Below are 17,131 nucleotides of genomic sequence, written 5' to 3' on the forward strand. Positions count from 1 at the left end.
GGAACGGACAAGTGTTTTTACCATTTCCAGGACAGGAAGCAATTAGCATATTTCAATGCAAGTATCTAATATTGTTATTATAATTTCCTTATTTTGATTGATAGTATTTATGCTTATATGTGACTTCAATTTGAGTCGTTATTTTCCTTGTGTTCTACTTGATCTTTGCCGTCAGGCAGGCCCGTATTTGATGATTTGAGCTTAGATGACCATTTGAAGAACTTCCCTTATTGTTCCAGCTTTGTCACATGCGCTGTGGCTCCTTACTGGTGATGAATGACTTTATACACAATAGCTGATTTCCTGAAGGATGTTTAGCCCTCCGTGTTACACAAAGGAAACTCACATTGGCCATCTGTGCAGCAAGCACAGTGTAAGGTTGCTAAGCCACCGTGGCCTACATAACACGCATGTACTGGAGATCCAGGCTCCCCACCTCCAGCAGGATTCAGAGAAGTCTACATGGGGTAGTTGATTTCTCTGAGAAAGTGGGGCTGCAGGGCAGACCATTCCATGGTATGGTTTTGTTTCGTGACATCCTTTGGTAATGAAGCAGCTGTTTTTACGTTCAGTTGGATTTGTGACCTGCTTAAAGCTTCGGAGCGTTGGGATGGCTAATGATAGCAAGTAACAAGGCAAACGGAACTGCTGTAGTGCCAGGCTCTATGGTAAAAACATTCCAGACAGAACAAGTTCCTCCATCAGGAGGAAAGCCCACGTCACTCTGGGGCTGGACTTTCCTTGCCTGTGTTCTCCTCCATCCGTGAATTAAAACATGGATTGGGTTTGGTCTTTTAAAGACCTTGCGATGGTAGTTGCTAAATGATTCTCCCACCCTGATGTGCCTGGCTTTCTCAGGACCTAGATGAGTGTGAAAGGACCGAGTCCATTTCCCTTCCATCCCCTCTATCTCCTGTTCTGTCTCCTAGCATGGATTTTCCTCTGACCGCCTCTTTGATGCGTGTGCCAGGCAGAAACGCCCTGTAATGTGTCACCTTGCTCCTCCCTGAGCTCTCCCAAGCATGCATGTGCTGCAGTTATGCACACAGCATCTAGGAGGGAAGCACCAGTGCGATGTTGCGTACAACATGCTCAGCAAAGTGTTTTGAACTTACATCAATTTTTCTTGGCACTGTTAATGGTCATTTAGCATTCGGTGATGGAAGTGTGCTGCAGTTTCTGCGCTCTTCTCTCGCTGGAGGGCATCCCCATCTCCACTGTGTTGTGGTAGCCATCCTCCTCTGTAAACCCTCTCCCTACACTGTGATGAAGCGCGGAGCCTCATCCGAGGAATCGTGGCCCTTTGATTTATGGCAGAAGCCTGTAGACCCAGTGTCACTTTCGTACGGGCTCCAGCAGGCCTCTCTCTTTCAAACAGAAAGCGAGAAAGTCCTTTGATCTTCTCTGAAGAGATTCTAAAAATATCCTGCGATACCACTATGGCAGGGTCTGGGTGAGTCATGGAGAATCTATGATGGCAAGTGTCAACAGATAGTCAGATTTTCTCAGCGTAAACATCGTCTGGTTCTTCACTGTAGAGAGTGAAATTGAAGTGAATGGCTATTTGGAATCATAAGTCTCAGCAGTATATTTGGCCTATGAATGAGAACAGAAGTGAATTTCATAAACAGAAATGTTCAGCTTGTGTTTGATTGCCTAACGTGTTTCTCGAGGTGCCCCGAAGTATACTGTTATTCACATAACAGTAGTAAAAGTGGAATCTTTTGGCCCCGCGCCTGGGCCTATTGCACAGAGCTGTCTGGAGAAGCGGAGTCTTGTCATTGCTGGTCATGTGTCCTGGATGGCCGTGTTTTAGTCATAAATGGAATCGTCAACACAAGTTGTTCTACGTGCCCATTTAGAGAGGACACTGTCAAAAAATATTTAGGAACAACATCTTATTTAGATGTCACACATAGCAGTTGCCCATTCAGTTCCCAGGAGAATAATCATTATAAACAAATTCAGTGTTCTCTCCGCTGTCGTCCTGGTTCTGTGAACCAACTGGTCCTGTTAACTGATGATCTGTGTGTGAAACCTGAGCGCAGGAAGTTCTTGCAGCTGGCAGCTCAGTTCTGAGGTTGGGAAACATCCAAGTCGTTCAGTTTATCAGTTCAAAAGTATCTGTTCCAGGAATGTCATCGTTGTTTGTTAAAGTCTTAATGTTTCTAGAAATGAATTTTCTGAGAACATATCAAAATGCCTCTCCCCCAAAACATAACTCATCAAGAAAGGAGAAAAGTGACAAGTGCCATTTAATAGTCCTTGTAGTTAAGCCAGTTTTGGTTCTATAAGTCATGGTGAATCAAAGGGTATTTTGCCGAAAGTTTTAACCTATTTGCTTAGGTGACAGTACGTCAGACTTTTGGCCAGTCTAGGTTTTGAAAGTCTTTGGAGGGAGGTAGAGTTTTGTTGCTGGTGTTCCCCATTAGGCTGTGGATTGCTTGGTCTGTCTCTCGGGGTCATAAGAGCCTGACATCCCTTGTCTTGTTCCTGGATACAGGATGCTGTGTAGTTAGTTGTTCTTGGAATTCCCTTATCCTTTAGGGTTTGCCTGGGAAAATGTCAAGATGTTTGCTGCATTTCTTTGCAGGAAATTCTCTCTCCTTGCCTGATAAACATGGTTTAGAAATAACCACGGAGTCAGCTGCTTCCCAGTCAGTGTTCAGGTTAATTTTTCTGGAGTCTCCTGTTCAGCATGGGAAGCAGACAAAGGAGCCTCTTCGCTTTCAGTCCTTAGTAACTGCAATGTACATGTTCTTGCTTCCTCTAATTTAGGGTCCCAGGTCCACTGATGACTCTGTGGTTGTGACCTTTACCAAAGCAGTTAGAAGTAAGCAGAGAGGGCTGGAGAGATGGCTCAGAAGTTAAGAGCATTGCATGCTCTTCCAAAGGTCCTGAGTTCAATTCCCAGCAACCACAGGGTGGCTCACAACCATCTGTAATAGGGTCTGGTGCCCTCTGCTGGCCTGCAGGCATACACACAGATAGAATATTGTATACAGAATAAATAAATATTTTTTTAAAAAAAGAAGTAAGCAGAGAAGCTAGGTCAGGAACAGAAAAGAGGCCCAGCAAGAGAAGAGTTATGTGATCAGCCTAATTCTAAGACAGAAGCACCTGAGGGCTGGTGGGAGAAGACCCCACTTTAGGCAGCACTCAGAGCAACAGGGATCCTGTTCCTCTACCTCCCAGAAGTCTCAGTGGCCCTGGTGGGTCTTTCTGAGCCTCTCCCCTAGAGCGCTGCTTCCCCAGCACAAATGCATGGCACAGCACCATGTGTGCAGGCATCCCTCAGCATCCCTAGGCTGGTGCTGGCCCTGGGCATCCCTTTGCTGTCAGTCACTTCACCATCCTGTATCTTCTAATACCCGTTCGCCCAGACTGTACTTCTCAGGCTGCTTTTTACACAGACCAAAGTCTCAGTAATTCTTTATATAAAAAGGTGAAATCCATACTGGGTTTGGTAGCACATGGCTTTAATCCCAGTACTGGGGAGGCCGAGGCAGGCTTTCTATGAGTTCAAGGATAGCCTGGTTTACATAGTGAGTTCTGGGCCTGCCAAGGCTACGTAGTGAAACCCAGTCTCAAAAAAAAAAAAAAAGAAAGGAAGGAAGGAAGGAAGGAAGGAAGGAAGGAAGAAAGAAAGAAAGAAAGAAAGATGGAATTTGCACTATCCAAATATAGTCCAAACTTTACATCATAGACCTGGGAAGATAGACTCTATGCCATTACACTGGTGTAAACAGAACCTCTAATAGGGGGCTCCACAGACATGACAGGGTCCCTTTAGATGATGTCCCCCATACAGAAGTGCAAGTCAAAGAGGAAAGGTTCTTTGTCACATTTTGCCCTGGAAGTTTGTGTACACTGAGCCTCGGGAAGAACTTTGTGCTGAGCATCTGTGGTAGCCAGCTCTCTCGAAGCATCTAGAGCATTCCTCTTGTGGGCATAAGAGTTTGGGCACCTTGAAATTCTCTTTCAAGCTATGTGGTTTAGCAATGAACTTTAGCAACTGGACCAGGTTTTGGTACATTCTCTATCTCTACAAACACCTTAGTGGTGATTTGAATTTAAGACCGGCAGGTCTAAGAGCCGGTTTTATAAGAATGTGAATCCTGGCCCATCTCACAATCTGTATAATCTGTCTCTGACTTCCTGACTGCTCTTTGTATGTGGGTTATGGGCTTTGTTTTGTTTTTGTTTGTCTGTTTTATGGTTTTGTTTTTTTTTCTCTACAAACAGCATTAACTTATCTTGCCCAGAGAAATATACTTTCTAGGAATATGTTACATTGTTAAACTGGTCAGAAGACAAATTCTAGTTGTTAAGTAATGATGATTTCTTGCACAAACAGCCATCAGTGGCCTATGTACATACCACGCCGGGCCTACCTTCAGGCTGGGAAGAAAGAAAGGATGCTAAGGGACGTACATACTATGTCAATCATAACAATCGAACCACAACTTGGACTCGACCAATAATGCAGGTATGAAGATCACCATCCAACCCAGGCTCGAGGGCCAAGATGTACTGGCCAGCAACATCCTGACCTGATGATGCTAATGTCCTTTTCTGAAAGGCCTGTGTTTAAGGCCTCTTCTCACCAAAGACATGTGTTACTCTCAGTAGAATTAATATTTGCCTGAGGATGACCTTGGTCCTTGGATACATTTATTTTAGTGAGACCTCAAAGATACTTTCAGAAAGTGAGCCTATGGCTGTAGATAGCTCCCTTCCCCTACTCCCACATCCCTTCTTTTCCCAAGGCTAGTTTTTATACTGGCCAGTGATTTGTTTTTATTTCTCTTGAATGTGTTTCCCCATCTTCACCCCCATTATTAGGTTTAATTATTTTCCTCCATGCTGTAAATAGACCAAACCTTTCATTATGGCTCTGTGTGTTGTTGTTGTTGTTGTTGTTGGGGTTCATGCTCCTGATCACACACAGGGAGATCCTCATACAAAGCTAACCTGTTTTTGCCTCCAAAATAGCTTGCAGAAGATGGTGCCTCCGGATCAGCCACAAACAGTAACAACCACCTAGTCGAGCCTCAGATCCGCCGGCCCCGTAGCCTCAGCTCGCCAACAGTAACTTTATCTGCCCCACTGGAGGTGAGAAGGCCGCCTCGTCTAACCAGGGTCATCTCTGTCCTGTGGCTCCTCCTCATTTGCTCTTCTCTCTAAACTGGACTTCACTCCTCAGGCAGCTCCAGGCCGAGCAGTCGTGGGTTGGTGGTGAAGGCTGGCCTGAGACTGTGTCCATGCTTCTGTGCCTTGCCCTGCTAACATTCTAGACTCTGTCATAATCTTCATTCTCATTTGACTGGTGCCATGCTTGGGTGACTGGTGCCGTTCTCTGCTGGTCTTGTACCATTCCTGTTGTGTTTGCTCCCTCATCAGAACCCATAACTCTTCCAAGTAGCGATGCTTCTGTTGAGTTTTAGAATGCAGTTATTGCTTTGTTCTTTTTTTTTTCTTTGAATGTAGGGTCTTCCATTGTGTGGGTACATGTCTCTAATGTCTATTTTCATCTCTTAAGTCATTGCTGGACATCTGCTTGTGCGCTTTCCTGGTTATGTTTTAGTGGCAACCGTGAACCTCACAAATGTCACTTAGAAAAGCGAGGGAATTGATGAGTAAATTAAAGTACTCTGAGGCAAGCTCCTACGCAGCGGGAGTGGATGAGGGCACTTCCAGACTGGTGGGAATGTGGGGTGGCAACTGTCGTTCCAGGTGGCTGCCTCTACCGATAGAGGTGTCCTTCTGGACCCTAAAACCCAGCAGTGTGTCCATTAGACAAAAGGCTGTTTGAGAGCAGGAGCTCATCCTGCTCATCCTGAAATCTCCACCCATAAAAATGGTATTTTTGGCAAGCATGTTTGGCAAAGAATTGTGACTATTCCTCCTTGATACAGTTGCGTATCTAACCAAGAGAAAGGTATAAGGTTAGGTTGGTTCGAAAGTAAATGGAGAAATGGAGTTTGGGGGAGTCCCTCCCTCGCCGCTGTCCAAGGAAGAGCTTCCTGCAGTACCGACTGCGTTGTGGCATGTTGAACTGGCACATGGTGAAGAGTTCTAATACTCGTTATTGTTCCTTAGGGTGCCAAGGACTCACCCATACGCCGCGCTGTGAAAGATACCCTTTCTAGTCCACAGTCCCCTCAGCCATCACCTTACAACTCCCCCAAACCACAGCACAAAGTCACACAGAGCTTCCTGCCACCAGGCTGGGAGATGAGGATAGCTCCAAACGGCCGACCCTTCTTCATTGACCATAACACAAAGACTACAACCTGGGTAAGGCTGCTGCTTTTATTTGCCTCCACTTTCACCATGAGCTCCGGTGAATTCTTTCTTTTCTGACTCGGTACTCGTGGTCCTGGTAGAGGCGTTTCCTCTCCAACTCTGAAGCAAGTATCCTAATGGGTGGGTGCTGTGTCTGTAGACACAGATGTTAGCCACTGGGGTACTGTACCAGCTTGGCAGTCCTGGAAAGCTCTGGTTCTAATCATTTGTTCTATTTGCGGGGGCAAAGGTGGCCTTAGCATTACTAGTCTTTTGACTTCATTTTATCACACCCCGTGTTGTTAGTAATTGTATTGGGAATTAGGTAACGTCTAAAACTGATGTTTTCTCTATCTCTTTTTGCTATGCCCATCTTTTACAAGAGGAGTCATTTTCACTCTAGTGCTCATTTCAGATCAGCATTTTCTCTTTCTGGGCTACACTTCCTTTCTTCTTCATGAACTAAAAGATTGCGTGTATGACCTGATTCAAACCTGGCTGTTGTTCCCAGGAAACATTTTGACAAAACTGATTTCTCTTGCCATGCTGCTTGCTCTTTCACGTTTTCTGAAATCCCACGTGTGAAAGAGCCAGTGTGTCGGAGTTGGGAGAAATGAGATGAAGCCCAGGTGAATGCCTCCGTGTCCCCCAGTCAGCTCTCCGTTTCTTCAGCCTAGTCAGAGCGAGCCCTTTTAAGGCAGCATAGAGTTCTTTTAAAAGTCAGTATTCCTCTGTCACACAGTCCCTAGCCCTGTAATTCAGCTGGACTTGGTTCTCTTGTTTCCAGTTGGTTTGGGTGCAGCAGGAACTTCATTTTCCTGCCTGTCTAATCTGATCGTGATTGTATAGAACAAGCTCGGGGATTAATGGTGCCCTTTCAGCATCTAATCTTCTTGCTCGGAACTCACGCGAGTGTTTCCCTGGGTTGCTCTTCCGTCTTGGACCAACTGTACACATGTACTCTCAATTCATGTTTCTAGCTGTGGTCACTGTCCAGCTGATGGGACAGCAGTATTATGTTAAGGAAAAGGCTTCACCCAAGGTGACCCTGGCCCGGCTATCATTTACACTCCGTCTGTGGTGTAATGTTAATTCAATCCCTTGAGAATCGGTCTAGAGGGCAGTGTGATCCCTGATGTCCTGTGGACAGAGGTGCAGGGTGTCCCCACAAGGGCATTCTTGGCCACAGGGATGGGCCTGCGCCTTCCTCGGTGGGATGTTTAACCCCCTTGCCTTCCACCACTGAATGCTAAGTAGCTACCATCACCCTCCCAATATACTGATGATTAGAAACTCAGCCGAATTTCCAAATACTCCACAGTGAGAACCGCTCTCAGGGCCCTTCCTTGATTTGCAAAAAAGGAATTTACTTACCTGCCAAGAGCCTTCCCATCAAGATCTGATGACATTCATTTGGTAAGCTGATAACTACCTCTAAGGCATGGGATGACATGGAGGTTTGTTTGACTCACCTTCGAGTCGGAAGATAGCATTACAGGCTTGTGGGCTGGGAAGAAGAGAGCAGCTCTTTGGCAGATGGAACCGTGGAGACTGGTTTGGGGTCTTTTTATTTTTTTGTCACTGACACAGAACCTCGGCTGTCTTTCTGGTGTTTCCATTTTCCACGGCGCTACTGGGGTTCCAAAGCTTTAGCCAGAAACTGGAGCTCCAGAGATACGGGATAAATATCATAAAAGTCAGAGGATTAGTGAATGGAGCCACTGTGGCTTGCCAACATAAGCTATGATTTTAGCAATGTGAACTAGCTTAGTAATCAAATCCCCTAACCTTTTCACAGCCTTCACGCCCCAACTGCAGTAAGTGCGGCTGGGCAGGTTTCATTTTAAATAGCACTGGCTTTATTTATTGCTGGCACTGGTGCCAAATGAAACCTGCTCTTAATTACCAGTTGTCTCTTTTTCACCCAGATTCTTACTATTGATTTGCCCACTTGGGCATTTAATTTATTAGAACATTTCATTGCTGCTGCCATTGAAAATGCTTATGCCACAGCTGGAAATTCCTCGCTGCCTGTGTTATCTAACGCAGACGGAGACACCATACAGCACTGTCATCCTGAAGAGCAGATTCAGAATTGCCTGTCCACCTTGGCAAAGGATGGGAGGAGGCAGGAACAGAAAGGATACTTTCTGGATTCAGGCATATGCGCAGTTGGCATTATGAGGTTCAATGGCAGTGTGAGTGTTCTAACAGAACAAGGAAAAGCAACCAATGAGGCAAACTGGGAACAGTGAGAATATCCCTTCTTTCCCCTTCCCCCTGTACTGTAGGTTCTTGAACTTCACTGGGGGCATGAGAAGGCGCAGGCCGCTGTCCCCTTTATATACACTGAGAGACTGAGAGTCCATTGAAGCATATCCACAGTGCACAGCCTTTACACACACAGGTGATGGAGGCCGTGTGCCAGCAGTCTAACTGGAATTAAAGCTGACCACGTTTTTAAAAATTAATAATAATGGATGGCTTTGGCCTCACCAGCAGCAGTGCATGCTGGGAGTCCCTAGGGACCTCGGCCTTCACACCCCTCTTATTAAGGGAACAGCTGGAAGCATGCGTGATGGTGTATTGATGCCTCTCACAGGACAGGGCATCAAGCTGCTTCACAACAGCGCACTGCATGCCTTAAGTTAAATTACATCTACCCACGTTTACACTAACAAAACTGACTATAGCCTAGGTGTGATTGCTGAGAATAAAAGAAAAAAAGCACACAGGATTTTTTTTAACCAATTTATATGCCTGTACTTTATGTATTTTTTTAAATCAGAAAATACCTTTTATTCTCCCTCTCTCTCTCTTTCCCTCTCTCTCTCTCTCTCTAATACACACACACCACACACACACACCCTCTTCCCAAAGGAAATGGAGGAGTAGCCAAGTGTATTATATCATCTGCTTGATTGGCTTCTGTTCCTATCAATGAAGACCTCATTAGTAACCCGATCTTACCCTTACTTCAGTATTGGCCGTCAGTGCTCTCAGGCCTTAGCTGCCTTGTCACGTGTCCGTCAGCCACAGAGACGCCTACCTCCTTGAGTTGTCCAAGGGACAGTGGCTTGGGCGGTTCTTACCACATATCCCTTACAGGACTTCTGGCAGCTGCGGCCATTATTTTGATTATTGCTGGTACAATAAAATAGGAGTCCATGGCCCGGGGCCTGCCCGTGCTCTGAAGTCTGGTTTCCATGCAGAGCCACTTTAGCCTCCCTGCAAAGCTGAGCTGTTTTAATGTTCTTGCTCCCGTCCCTTTCCTCCCCCAGGACCGGGTATTTCCATTCATCTGAGTTTCTCTTTTCTTCTCTGTGTCACCTATCTGTGGCCCGCAGAGCCAGTCGTCCTGTACGGCTGACTTCACTCGTGGCTGGCCTTTCCTGTTCAAGTGCCCAGAATCCCCACTTCCTCATAGCTCCCTTAGGCTTTCTGTAAACCTGGCTACTTGGGGTTTCAAGGGTCCCCAGCAGCTGTGGCATCTCCTGTCCCACTAAATAGTACATTAACACTAAATTAACACTAAATAGTACATCTTGTGCAGTTCGTCTAAGTCTTCCATCCAGTTAACCACCTCCAGCTGATAGCCCGATGGTCAGCTTCTTATGGCCTCTCTAAATGCTAAATCCTGGCATAATTCTGTGTGCTACAGTATGCTACAGAAATGTTGGGAATACGACATCTCAGCCTTTTGAAAGATGCATTCGCTCCAGGGTCAGCATCCGTCACAAAGTGCTCTGATGATTTATGTCTTCAATTAAAATCTCCTCTCGCTTTCAGAAAACGAGGCCACATGTACTGTTTGTGCTCTTTTATATTCTTGCCATTTCCAAAACCCTCTGACTTTGTTATAATTCAGTGCCCCTGGCTTTTATCGTTGTTTCGGGAAATTGATGAAGCAGTAAACCTTCTGATAATTTGACAGCAGCGCAGCCTGCCTTCACTTTGATGAGATGGAGCTAGTGTCAGATGTCTCGGTGGTTTGCTTTTTACCTTGGGTTGACGGTGTTATTGTTGTGGTTGACTGGGCATCATTCGAGTTTTATTGTTTTCTAATCTCTCAAGTGTAAGAGCCATGGATTCTCTGAGTCTCATCACATTCTAATTGGCTCTATGTAAGTGAGGGGCAACTCCCAGCTCTGGCAAGTCAGTTGGGGGAGCTGGGTCTCTGGTACTGTTCTCCTCAGCTAAAGAAACATACACAAGGGATGTTGCAAAATTAGATGTCTAACTATTTTTTTGCAAACCATAAACTATGACCCAAGATGCCAGAGTATATATTTCTTGTCCATTGATTCCTCTTCCCCCCCCCACCCACCGCCTCACATCCTTTACGGAAAATAATCTTATTAAGTTTTATGTTAAAATATAAATGAGAACCTAACCATCAGAACTCAGTCAGGAGTTTCATGCAGGTTGCCTGCTACCACACATATGATTTCATATGATGAAGCAGTCTGTCTCTAGAATAGCACATGGGCTATCTGGTTACACAAATTTAGAAAGATTTGGGGACACCCAAGTACTAAGGAATGCTAGTCTTAAAGAGTCAGTATTTAGAGACTGTGAACACTCACCCTATCTCCCTCCGTCTCTGGGGAACAGCCATGCATCCTCCGTTCTGGTTGCCTTTCCTCTTGCATCTTCGCTAAGTCTTGGGGAAACAATCTCTCTTTGAAGTGTTTCTTCTTCTTTCCCGAGATGTGATAGCCAAGCTTCCTCTACCAAGCAGAAAGCCGGGATCCCTCCCAGGTGCCTGGAAACACAAAGGAAGGGAAGGTACCGGTGAGGATGCTAAGGAAGTCCCTCTTAACAGATGCCATGTACATTTTCCCTGCAGGAAGATCCACGCCTGAAATTTCCAGTACACATGCGCTCAAAAGCATCTTTAAACCCCAATGACCTGGGTCCTCTTCCTGTGAGTATGCTTCAGAGACACGCAGTGGTCTGGAAATGTCTGCTTACCTTCACAGCGTTCCTGGAGAGGTTATACGTCTACTCCAGGCTCTCTGGGTCCATTGGTCGGTATTCCTTAGAAGGGCTAGATGTTAGGGCAGCCTGAAAGGCACATTATAGTGTATGCAATACCAGTACTTGTAAAAGAAGGCTTTTAATTACTAGCCCTTGGTAGAAGTTAGCTTTTGATCTAGGACATGTGCAAGAGGTGTGCGCTGCAGGTGCCACTTTTAGTAGCATGCATTTATTTTGTAACTTAGCAACCACCAGCTACAGCCATACTGCTAAGTCATAGGAACAAGCTCGTGAAAATACTGTGGAAGGAAAAGGCACCAATAACCACAGGAAGTTAGTCTCCAAGTCCTTTAACCTATAGATTTTTTTTAAAGTGTTTTTCCCTTTGTTGTGGATTCTTTATAAACCTCCGCGGGGGTAGATTTTTGTTTTGTTTTGTTTTGTTTTGTTTTGCACTTTTGTTCTCTTTGGGAGCATGACATAATTGGGTCTGTACTGAGTTTGGGATGAAGCTTCTACTGTCTGGCTTTTTCGACAGCACGCCCTCCATAAAAAAAATACTGAAGGTGCAGAGACGGGGTTGGGCTGGATTTGGTTTGGTTTTGATTTGGGGGTTCTAGTTATTTTATTTATTTATTATTTTTTTAGACAGGCCAGGCCAGCCTGAAGTCAAAATCCCTTTGCTCTCACTTCCCACATGCTAGGATAGCTATGCAGACCACGCTCAGCCTCTATCATTGTTTGTAAATGGAGATGGCTGTTCTTTTCCAAGGAAAAGAGCCTTGTTGTTGCTGCAGTACGATAGACTATGGTAACACTTGGGACACAGAGTTACGGGCTAGTCTCCATCTGTAAGATTCGCAGTTAGCCCTCAGCCATCCAGATGTCATTGGTTCCTGTCTTCTGAGGGAACCAATCGAAAGGGAAGCAGTTAAAGCATAAGAAAATCTCTTGGGCTGGGGAGACAGCTCAGTGTGTAAGTGTGCTTGCTACACAGCATGAGGACCCACGTTTGAATTCCTGGAGCCCACGTGCAAAGCTAGACTTGGCCACGTGCATGCCTGTAGCCTCTGGTGCTGGGGGTGGGGGACAGACTGAAGAGTCACTGGCGCTTACTGGCTGCTAGGCTAGCTCCAGGTTCAGTAAAAGATCTTCTCAAAACAGGACACCAGTGCCCTCCTCAGACTTCCACATACATGGGCATGTACACCTGCATATACATGTGTACATACACACACACACACACACACACACACACACGAACCCCCGCCCCCAAAAAAGAAAGTCTATTTTTGACTCTTTTCTGAGTCAGTAAGGCACGCTGACCTTATCTTAAAAAGTACCCAGATGTTGGGGCTGTGACTCGGCAGGTAAAGAACTTGCTATGGCAGTGTAAGGACCGGAAGTGAGAGCCTTAGAGCCCACATCAAAGCCCACAGGTGATCCAGATGTGTGAGGAGGCAGAGACTCAATGCCCAGAACAGGCTGGCTAGCAGACCAGCCAGAAAGGAAAGCTCCAGGCTCTGTGAGACTGCCTTCCTTGTTAGGTTAGAGCCATCAAGGAAGGCAGCAGACGTTAACATCAGACCCCCACACCCATTCCCACACTTACACATATGCGCCTTTCTATAATGTACACCCACATGTGTACGCAGAGGCAGGGCGGGAAAGCTGGTTGGTTACTCAGAGCTTTGAGTTCTTCCGTTTAAATGGTGAGAGTCCTCAGCACTGGGTTACTCAGCCACTTAATAAGGAATAAAGGCACTGTGTGCTGCATGTCCTTCTCCTCCTTCCCTGAAGTACACAGTAGGTGTTTTAACTAAATGAACTCTCCACACTGAACTCTTTAAAAATATATCTTATGTTTATTTTTTATGTGTCTTATTGTTCTGCCTGAATGTGTATATTTATACTGTATGTATGCTTGGTGCTCAAGTCAAAGGAAGGCATCAGAGCCACCAGAACTAGAATCATGGATGGTTTTGAGGCACTGTGTGGGTGCTGGGAGACAAACCCAGGTCCTTGGCAAGAGCATCAAGTGCTTTTAATGTCTGAGCCATCTCTCCAGCCCCCTTTTCTGAATTCTTGAACAGGTTACTGGGGCTCCCATAGAGCATCATTTCTGGTCCTTCATACAGGGAAAGCTTGAGCTGACGCGACTTGTTTGCTGTGCCCCTGAGTTAGCATTGTTTGACATAGTCTCCTATGAAAGTGTCCCTAGCAGGGAAGAGTAAAGAAGAGTCCTGGAGATTTTAGTGTCGCCTTGGATTTGGGAACCACTAACTGATGTCTCTCCTCTCTCCCTCGCTTTTCCTGGATGCTAGCCCGGTTGGGAAGAAAGGATCCACTTGGACGGCCGGACGTTTTACATTGACCATAGTAAGTAGACCCTGCTGTGCTCACGGATGTGACAGGGCACTGGGGGGGAGGGGGGGTAACACAACGTGACGGTGAAGCTTTGTCACTTTACTCCCTGTCCAGGTAGCCAGGTGTTGTGTGGCGAGAATGAGCCCAGAGAGTCAGTGCCCTCATACGGTACTGTGCCTTCGCTCCAAGTCTGCCTCAGAGTAGTCCCTTGAGCTTTCGCCCAACCTGACCTTGTGACCTATTAACTTTTTTTTTAATTAAAAATTTTTCATTGACAGTCCTTTGATTTTTTTTTTGCGCTTTTAATAAGTACACTCTGGACATAGAAAATAAGATTAGAAGTGATGATTTAGTTTGAAACAAACAAATCCACGTGAGCGGTGTTTTGGGCTGCGTATGCTTTCGGAACCCCGCCTTGGCGGAGTGCCCATTCTGACCTTATTTTCTATCGTAGCATGTGTCCTTGCACCCGGCACACTAATGATACGTGTAGTGTATTTGCTGAAGACGTTTGCTTTAGCACCTGTGAATACACGTGTGCTTTCTCGTTTCATCTAAAAGTTAAACTAATCAATGTTTGCTTTTAGCCAGAGAGTTGGTTTTGGAGGGTTGCAGGGGCGGGGTTCTTTCTTGAGACAGTTTGTTGTTCTTCATGGAATTATATTTGTATATCCCTAAAAGGAAGGAAGGAAGGAAGGAAGGAAGGAAGGAAGGAAGGAAGGAAGGAAGGAAGGAAAGGAGAAAAGTATAAAATAAGGCTTCAAACAAAATTCAAATCCGGGCGCAGTCAGCAGTATTTTGTTCTGTGCCTTCATTTAGTTTGTAAGCAGGAAGTGAGCACAGGTCTCAGGTTTGATAACTGAACAAGAGTATACTGATGAGCCTTTTGTTGAGAAGTCTCACCCCAGGCAGTGCTCACATACAGGCTGGTGGCCATCTTGGCAGGGAGGGTTGCTTAACTCCTCTGAGTATCACTACGGGACCTAGTATACTCCAAGAACTTGCCTCCAGACATGAGGTTTAGTGGGTTTGAAGTCAATGAGAAGGCCCAGCCAAAACCCAGAATATTTAGGGGGTGGGCCAACCTTGAACTTAAGTCAGATTATTTCGAGCTATATAAACTTTGATTTTTGTCTTTGTTCAGAAAAAAAAAAAAGCACCTTCCTGCGAGAATACCATTGTCAACACAAACACTCTCAGTGCGTTACCTTCCCCCAGAATACTGTTTATTCTGAATTCTGAGAGTTTTCTAACACTGGGGCTAGGGGACGCTCTTAGTGCCACTAAAAACAGTCCTCCAGAATTTACCACGCTTTGCCCTGTGCAACCATAAAGGGATGCATGGCAGTGACACCATTCTTCTGCCTTTCCCTCAAAATCTAATCTGTCAAGTAGAACATCCCTGCCTTTTTCAAAGGCTTTCTCAGGTCAGTGGGTACTCCCCAAAACAGCTTCAATCACCTGATGGATACGATTTAGGAATTTCTTAGCTCCAGAGTGAAGTCCCTCTTCCCAAACAGTTAGCTAGCAAAACCCACCATTCCCCTTCGCCCTCACCCTGCCCACAGGTCAGGAATGAGGCTTCACTCTGTCATAGGTGCTTCCTGCACTAATAGTGCTTGTTCACCTGAGAGGCAGACTTTCAGCACTGGATGCTCAGGTTTGAACAGCTTGGTTCCCTTGGTGGATATTTATTGATGAGAATTTATTTATTGATATTTATTGATTGATTGGGCAAAGTGCTAGAAACATATCCAGAATGAAATCTCTGGCATTCTTGGGGAAAATATTTTTCTTACAAACCAGATGTGCCCAGAAGCTGAGTCATTGGCGGTTGTCCCTCAAATACAAAAGTTAAAAGAGAAATTCCATTAATTTTTGCGTTGCCAGACCTATGGGCAGCAGCTGCGGTGGCTGTGTTTCTCATCCTTTGCCTCCTTCTTGTCATTTGATTTGAATTTCATGTCTCAAAGGTAAGAGGCGTGTTTTGATGCAGAAGTTCTTCTTTAAGACACCGGCTGTTCACCCCTCGTTCACCGACTGACAATACTTGATTGCAAATCCAGTCTGTAGCTCAGGAAAATGTGTGTGGTTCTAAGCGCTCCGACTATTTGGGAGCGACTTTATTTTCACTATTAGCACCATTAAATCATTACAAAGATAGTGGTAGATTTTGCTAGATAACTATTTGAAAATAGGGACTTCATTCTGAAGGTAAATAAACTCCTAAATCTTATCCAGAAGCCGATTAAAGCTGTTTTGGGGGTACCCACTGGAGCTCCCATTAAATGTTGAGGCATGCCCAGCAGTGGAGAGGAATTTTGGGATTGGACACCTATAACCCCTGTCCTTAGGGGCCCATGTCCAGTAGAAAGTGCCAGAAGCTGTCTTACATATTATGTTGGAAAGCGAGCCTGTAATCTGGGTGTTCAGCTTGATGGTGGCTGAAGATGGCTTTCTGAGTTGTGTTCTCTTTCAGGCAGATTTTGAGCAGGAATCACTCAGTGGAAATCAATTTCCAGATATGGCCAGCAGCTCCCACAATGGGAATGGGGAGTGCCCCATGGGCTCTGTCTCTGAAAACTCTAAAGCTTTAGTCATGATTTGTTTGTGTGTGTATAGACACATACCATCCCCAAAGGCAGTGGTTCTCACATAGCAGATAATCCTGCACATCAGGTATTTACATTACAATTCACAACGGTAGCAGAATTTACAGTTCTGAGGTAGCAACGAAAATAATGTTATGGTTAAGAAGATCACCATAACATGAGGAACTGTATTAAAGGGTTGCATCATCAGGAAGGTTGAGAGCCGCTGCCCAAGGGAATGCAGTCCTGTTCTGCCTGGTCAGCATGTAAAGAGGCTGGCGTTCACACTGCAAACAAGAAGAGCTTCGAAGGGCTTTCCTGTAGTCCAGCGACAGTGGTCAGAGATATTCTTGAGAATAAACTTGGAGCAGACCTGTAGAGGAAGCCTTGAGTAGAGGCTAGTTCCATGGCACTGGAAGTCTAGAGCATAGACTAGTCCAGGAAACAGATGCCAGAAGAGAAGTGATGGCAGGTGATGGTCACCAAGGGCAGGCAAGGACATGGGCAGGTCAGTGGACTACGACCCTGCTTTTGTTGACTAGGCTTTTATCACTGAGATGGAGACCTGGCACAGACAGTTTAAAAGAGGAAGAATTTAACTGGGCTTACGGTTTCAGAGGTCTAGCTGGTTCTTTGCTCCATTAATTCTAGACCATCGTGGCAATGGAAAAATATGGCAGAGCTATTCATCATGGCAGACAGGAGGAGAGCGACAGAATGTGTAGGCTGATGGGCCTTCTCACTTCCCTTTTAATCCATCCTAGCACCCAGCTAGCAGGATAGAGCAGCCCACATTCAGGCAGCTCTTTCCATGACCCCTTCGGTTAATCCTCTCTGGAAAAACCCTCACAGACTCACCCAGTGGTTGGCTTCACTGATCTCAATTCAGGCAAACCAACCATCCG

At 45.6% G+C, this 17,131-nt stretch overlaps 1 protein-coding gene across 3 annotated transcripts in view; it reads left to right on the forward strand.

Moving 5' to 3' along the window:
* Nedd4l (NEDD4 like E3 ubiquitin protein ligase) overlaps positions 1 to 17,131 on the forward strand; it is a 319,449-nt gene that overhangs the window by 268,287 nt on the left and 34,031 nt on the right. For all 3 annotated transcript variants that reach the window (XM_038329752.2, XM_038329751.2, XM_038329753.2), the window contains 5 exons: positions 4,358 to 4,489; positions 4,996 to 5,115; positions 6,103 to 6,300; positions 11,138 to 11,215; positions 13,593 to 13,647. In XM_038329752.2, the coding sequence (XP_038185680.1) occupies positions 4,358 to 4,489; positions 4,996 to 5,115; positions 6,103 to 6,300; positions 11,138 to 11,215; positions 13,593 to 13,647 (583 nt within the window). The remainder of the gene's footprint in view (positions 1 to 4,357; positions 4,490 to 4,995; positions 5,116 to 6,102; positions 6,301 to 11,137; positions 11,216 to 13,592; positions 13,648 to 17,131) is intronic.

Source organism: Arvicola amphibius, chromosome 5 (assembly GCF_903992535.2).
Source record: "Arvicola amphibius chromosome 5, mArvAmp1.2, whole genome shotgun sequence".
Lineage (NCBI taxonomy): Eukaryota > Metazoa > Chordata > Mammalia > Rodentia > Cricetidae > Arvicola > Arvicola amphibius.